This window comes from Aptenodytes forsteri, unplaced genomic scaffold, assembly GCF_000699145.1.
Source record: "Aptenodytes forsteri isolate BGI_AS27 unplaced genomic scaffold, ASM69914v1 Scaffold97, whole genome shotgun sequence".
NCBI classification, from domain to species: Eukaryota; Metazoa; Chordata; class Aves; order Sphenisciformes; family Spheniscidae; genus Aptenodytes; species Aptenodytes forsteri.
The window spans coordinates 2,330,955-2,337,827 of NW_008795036.1; the positions used below are offsets into that span (position 1 = coordinate 2,330,955).

The 6,873-nt window shown below is 39.6% G+C and overlaps 1 protein-coding gene across 1 annotated transcript; it reads right to left on the minus strand.

The window, feature by feature from the left end:
* Positions 1–616: 616 nt before the first annotated feature.
* On the minus strand, positions 617–4,954 carry ACOT13 (acyl-CoA thioesterase 13). The gene is made up of 3 exons (XM_009276665.2): positions 4,729–4,954; positions 3,562–3,746; positions 617–1,343 (listed from the first exon to the last, which is right to left on the minus strand). Exons 1-3 carry the CDS (start codon positions 4,741–4,743, stop codon positions 1,187–1,189), a joined length of 357 nt encoding a protein of 118 aa, XP_009274940.1. The 5' UTR covers positions 4,744–4,954; the 3' UTR covers positions 617–1,186.
* Between the last annotated feature and the right edge of the window lie 1,919 nt (positions 4,955–6,873).

Genomic DNA, 6,873 nt, shown 5'->3' on the forward strand with positions numbered 1-6,873 from the left:
ATGCACAAAAAAAAGCCCTAACTGCACATTTAATCACAAAATTCAAATCGCTGAAGACAATGAGTCAACTTCCATGACAAAAAGAATTGTGCATGCCCTTTATTTTTCAAAGCTCCCACTAGAGAAGAAAAACTAAGGTCATGGTTTATGTAAACTTGCACTGCATATGTAGCATCGCTGTTTTTATTACAGTGTGGTCGCCTTGCCAAGGATTGTTTGCTGTAAGTTTGAAGAAAGCGGTTAAACCTGCCCACAACAGTGCATGTGGAGATGAGACTTCAGCTAATGAACAGCAGCTTAACTCTACCACATTCAACCCCAGTCAGACAATCTACAGCCTTAGCCTGATGAAAGGCTCACCAAATTTATTCTGATACATCTCTAACTCTCAGCTGATGATTTTTAAACAAATATAGCCAGAACTTCAAGTGGGTAGAGGTGAAAAGCCCTAATGATGTAACTGCATTTTCACATTCAGGAATCACAGGGAGATGATGAAATCTCAGGTGAGTTTGTGTACAAGGGTTCCACCGCACCCTCTCTCAACCACTCCATGCTGGCAAGCTTTTACTCAGTGCAAAGAGATTACAAAACTATTAAATAATCTTTAAAAAGGTAGTTTCAGAAAGCTTTATTGAATACTTCTGAATTTGTTACAGCATCAGAAAATTACATTTTGTATTAGCCTGCTTTACACTTTCAAACCAGTTTCACACACTGTTACAGGAACTCTGTACTGCCATCTTGCAGAGCAAGTAGTTTAGTTTGTAAGCATATATAGTGTTGTTTCAATGTGATGGTGATGGGCCTGAAGACAGAGTTGCTTTGTCGCATGACGACACCACAGGCAAAGAAAACAGAGATCTCTTAAAACGCTGTCATGCTGGTAAACCATACGGCTGGTCCAAAGGCTCTTCCCTTCTGCTATCTTGACCAAAAAAAGCCAGATGCAGCCCCATGCTATCACACTCTGTTGTTCACCACAAAATAGGCACTGATTTTAGGCTTGTAGCAATTCTGGTGGTAATTAAGAAATTGGTTTGTTTATTATGGGAGCAAGACAAATTCACTTTATATAGACTATCAGAACTTCGTGCAGATGATGTCTTACTGCGTAAATGAGAAAATCATTCTCTATGGGATTCTTAAGCCCAACAATTATTATTTTTTAAATTACTTTCTTATATTAATTTCCTAGATACTTTGTATGTCTACCTTGTGCAATTAACTTTCCTGTTGCCTTATTTGTTAAATCCACGCTGGCAAATGCAATATTTCTTCCTTGCTTCAAAATCTGAGCTGTAATCAGTATCTCTTCTCCAATCTTAGCAGCAGAAGTATATCTTCAATGAAGAACAAAATTAACAGGTAAGAGGCTGCACAAATCCAAGAATATTCCTGCATTTTACATCACCACAAAGGGAATTAGCAAAAGTGAGTAATAAAGACACACATCGCACTCTAACTGCCTGCTTGCAAATCCCCACTTCTTAAAAGTCCTTGAGTTCCTCTCAGCACTGCAGTGGTAATGCAGTGTAAGAGTTCTCTGAGAAAATGGAGGATAGAAAGAAACCCATTGGCTTGGTTCTGAGGAACCAAGTTCTGTTCCATTTTGGAACAGATCTTTGGGTATCAAAGATCTCAGTTAAAAGTTCAGCTCCAAGTCCTATTCCAGCTGCTGCTGGCTCCCTACAGCCTTTCTAAACCAGTCTGGCTGGTTCCGTTGCAAAATGTCTCTGTTAGAACGGCTTCAGGTCATTTCTGTATGGAACCTAAGCATAGGTTAACTGCTTCCCATACCCTGGTCAGAGAAAAGTCATGGAAATCTGGGAGGCCTTCAAACTTCCCAGGTTTAACGCTGTTTCCATTCATTAGATAACTGTTTTTATTTATGTGAGTAGGAGGGTGTGCTTTTAAAACACACTCTGCAGGGAATAGGAAGAAAGTCCCCCACAAAACGCCTGGAGAGAATTAGGAGCGACATGACCCAACCATGATCTGAGGTAAGGGAACAGTATTCAAATGTTAAGAGTTAGAGGAGAATGTATAATTGCTGGATATAAATCTTATTGAGATAAATTTCACCAGCCAGTCCATTTTTACACATGACACCATGTCAAAAGTATGTCAGTCACACCTAATGCTGATGTAGCACAAGCCCCATTAGTTGACAGGGGGCAGGGCTTCAGGTTTGTTTCATTCTCAGAGGCTGCTGCTGATCCTCTTGTGATTAAAAAGAACAAGTTTCTCTGCTTCCCTCTGTTCTTTCCATTACTGAAATAGCTTCCTCATGACAACCCTTTAAAAAGCTCCTTCCCAAAAAGGAAAAAGTTGTATTAGAGCAGTATTCGATATCCAATATCACTTGTTCAATGAAAGCAGTAGTCTGGGTTAAACAAAGCCATTAATATTGCTTCAGGTAACATTTCCTAAAGGTTATGCTACTCAATCATTTTGGATCACCTCCACAGAGAGCACTTTCTTAAGATTTTAGCCCTTATGTAATTGGGTAGGCATATTTGATAGTGTAAATAATTCAGATGTTGGCCTCTTGTTATACTACTGTAGGGGAAAAAAACATAATCATAGGAGAATTTCAGGTTTTCATTTCCAGCGATTTCCTGGTCATCACAGTGGTAGTATAAAGCTTACATAGATGCTCCAGTCCCACCCGCCCAGTGGAGAAATCAGAGGGTGCTGGGGGAGAAAGGAGGGAACCTGGTAAAGATACAGATCACTCCCCACACACTTTTAAAGCTTTTTTCAATTTTTTTAAGACAGTTTTGATGAGGGGTTACTTTTCCAAGATTTTTAGTGCTCTGTGTTAGTTATTCCAAGTAGGATTATTTTAGTTCCAATCAGTCATAATCTCTTCATTAAAAGTAACGAAGCAAAGCTGACAAGCTGTAATAGCATGATCAAAGGTTTCAGAACAACTTTTTTTTAAAAAAAAAAAAAAAGACACTGTGCTTTAAATTTGTATTACAGGAAGAACTATTCTCAATATAAAATCACCTTTAAATGACCTAGAGCAAAGGAGTTTTCCTCCAGTGGGAAATTCTGATTCAATCTGTAATTCACCCTCTATGTGAGCATACAACAGAGCTAAACTGTTTCCTGGTTTAGTATTTCTCCTGTTTTAACATTTTATGGACTAAACACTAAAAGTGTTTACAGAAAGCTGCTTACCCTAGATTTTGGTGTTTGAGGACACACCCTTAACATATCTTCACAAGCGAAGACAGAAGTTGAGCCAATTTCATAAGACTAAAATTTACCACATATCAACATCCCTTTACATTCTATGACTGAATGGGTACTGTCTCTTAAAGGCATGTAACAAATAAAAGCTTAGGGAAGTCCAACTCAAATTTTGCAACCAAATAGCAATATCCCCCAAAACAATCCCCCCTTAATTTATCACAAGACGACTTCTGAAACCAAAGAAAACACCTTTTTTAAGTGAGTACTACAGCCTAGAAATGACATACAATGGAGTCAATACTGCGTTAGGGGAAGAAAAGTTAGTATGTTCTGGTAAACATGGTGGATGATACCTACGTGATGTTCATGTCCACACTGACCCCAGGCACTGCTCTTTCTGTGTACAGCAACGCTGTTGTTGACACCACATCCACAAGTGTGGCTGTCAAACCTCCATGTAACGTGCCACCTCTGTTTGTATGCTCCTCCTCTACTTTCATTTCACAAACAATTTTTCCAGGAGTTGCAGAAAGAAGTTTCATCTGTATAACCAAAAAAGGAATAAAAAGCTTACTGACAATACCAACACTCAGTACTGCCCTGAATCAAACTGAAAGTAAGCCTTGTTTAATTCTGGGACTCTGAGGCAAATTAAAAGATGGAAAATATAGTAATTCAACTGTCACATTAGGTATTTCCATAATTTTTGAGCAGAAGATTGTTGCCTTAGAAAAATTTGTCTTTCTAGTGCAGATAAATATTTAAACTGACAGCTTAACAAAACTTCCATACGTGCTACGCTCTCAGGAATTGCTTAGGAGACAACATCCTTCTTTAATTTTCCTTTTGCTTTAATCTGTGACTGAAAAGCCAGATTAGAGGGAACATAAAACTGCTCTGACCGTGTGTACCATAGTTGTGAAGGTGTATTTGTTAGCTCACAACATGGAAACGAGATTGACAGTAATTCATTAATCATTATGCTAGAGCAACCTCAGTAAAAATCATATTTTGAAACGAGCACTGGAAACGCTAATCAGATTGGCCTCCCTGAACTGAAATTCATACTCCTGGGTAGAAGCATCCAAGGCTGTATCACACTGTATTACAGCATCATGACTTGCATATACACTTTTATTCCAGCCCATAGGTGTTAAACAGAAAAATTACGGTACATCTATGGTACCATGCTTCCCCCTGTAACCAACACAAGAAACTGGATTTTTGAGACCAAGAAGTTACTGCAATTCAGTATTTTAAAACCTTTTCTTCAAGTTTCCTCAGTTAGTAGCACTATATTCAAAACCTGAAACATATTCAAAACCTGAAGGCAGATGCAAAACTGGGGTAAGTAAGTTCAGCATATGTATTTAAATCTACAACTAAGACTTTGAAGTTCAGCATATACATTTAGACCTACAACTAGACCTTTAGACTGTCACAAGTGAAATGTGGGCATAATATTTATTATAATTCCTACTACTTTTCTAATTTTTTTTAGAAAGTTTTTTTTTTTAAACTTACATGTTTCCATACCATATCAGCTGAGTTGACTTAAATCTTTTTAATCTTAAAAGGAATTAAGATTGAAATGTCTCCAGTTTCAGTATTCCTTATTTATAATGCAGTGTAAGAGCTCAGTTTCAGCCAATGTCCCTTTCTGATAGGCCGAAGTTTGTCCAAATTTTGCAGACAAATGATACCAAGATAAATGATGATGCAGTTAGTACATAGTCCATCTACAAATGGAAAAAGCTGGAATGAAGCAGAGGGAAAATCACTGAGGCAGCGTCCTAATGTAGAAATAGCACCTTGATCAATGAAAATCCCAAGTTCTAAACCAGGCATGCTGTGCTGCACTGACTGGAGGCCTAAGTTTCTGATAGAATTTCTAACGAGGACTTCACTGACGCTTGACACTGCGAGCAGATGGCTTCCACTACTGTCAGGGAGTGCTCCAGTCCATCAGCAAGGCAAGGAAAGCATCTGGTTTCATTTGTCACTGCTCCGATCTGGCACTAGCTGCCTGCTCTCCTTGACGAAAATAGTTCAGTATTCAAACGCTTCCAGGACTTACACAGCTAGAGCTGCTGGTGTGTACTTCTCACAGCCCTTCTGTGCTTGTCCTCCCACGTGTCTGTCTCAGTGAACAGTATGCTGCTTTGGCTTCCAGCCACTACTGCGATGCACTACTTCTTTGGAGAAGAGGCTTTAAAACCCACAGTCGTTAAGCCCTATGCAGATACCACATTGGAATTAAACCAGAAACCAAGTCTGATGCTGGAGCTGAAAAGTTTCAGGCTAAAATCTGTCTTCTCCAGAACAGGAAAAATCTTGAGTCATATTTAGTTACAGTAAGAAAGGCTTCGGGTACCTCCCAGAAAAACAGCAGATACTTTAAATTCAAACAAAACTGTACTTCTACTGTTGTTATGATTATGTTCGTAGCATCATAATTCTAGAAGCAGATTGCAGAAAAAGTCTAAAAGTATTCCAGAGCAAGGAAGGAAGCCTGTCTCCCAAGGCTCACTTCTAGCCAGCTACCTTTATGAGCTGACATACTGCATTTGTTCTCCACTTAATAGAATTTTAAGGTAAAGGAGAGTAAAGTTATCACAGCGAAGAGGTGACTAAGAACTGATTGCACTCTTTATAAATAAACGGGCTTCTTAAACTTAAAGCTTTACACTTTTTATATACAAGACCAAAATATCTTGGAGAAACAAGACAGTAAGAGTTGCTTTACAAATAGTTACTTTCTATTAAATGCATTGGATCATGGAGCTGTCAATGAAAGCACTGCTTCCAATATTACATTTGCTCCTCTACAATGCAAAATATATTAATTTTGACATGGTTGGTTTTTTTAGATATATTTACTGCATCATTCCATGTCACAGTTACACAAATAAATAGAAATTAAATGGAGAATTCTAGCATTGCAAAATTTAATGAGAACACTGAAACTGCTTCACAGGACCACCCTACACAGGAGCTCAAGAACACATCAGCTATGCTACTGCACACTACAAAATTTAAGACAACACAGTAACGTCACTTCAACTTTTTTGATCATAACGTTGCATTACATTAGAGCCGTACCAGTCAAATACATTTCTTTACACTAGGCCTTGTGCAGAAACTCACAGAGCACTGAGGTGCTCGTGCTTTCAGTCTGACTTCAAGGTGAGGTGCAAGATGTTATAAATAGCTACTTTTTTACTTTTAAACAGAGAAGAGTAATAATTTATTTCATAATTTCACAGTCCTGAAAGTTAGCTTAGTCACAGGTACTCCAAAGGGAAGAATACGGGTTACTAAATAACTCATGGAAGGTTATTCAGCACAATCCTCGTCTTCAGAGAGGTACTGGAAGGCAGCCCTAGTGTTTAAAAAGAGTTAGTGAATAACAATTGTGTTTTCTACCGTGTGTTACCATCACGGCCACACCCCCCGTTCGGAGCTCTTGAATCCGGGGAAAACAACGGCAGGCCCCCACCGCCGTGCTCCCGATGAAGCGCCCGCAGCCATGCCACCGCGGTCGGGGTTCAACTAACCCACCGCAGGCCTCGGCCTCCTCCAGCTCCGGCGGTCCTGGCCCGGGGGCGCCGTTTGCCACGCCGCTGCCCGCCCGAGGCAGCGCCTGAGGCAGGGCTGCCCCCGGCGGGG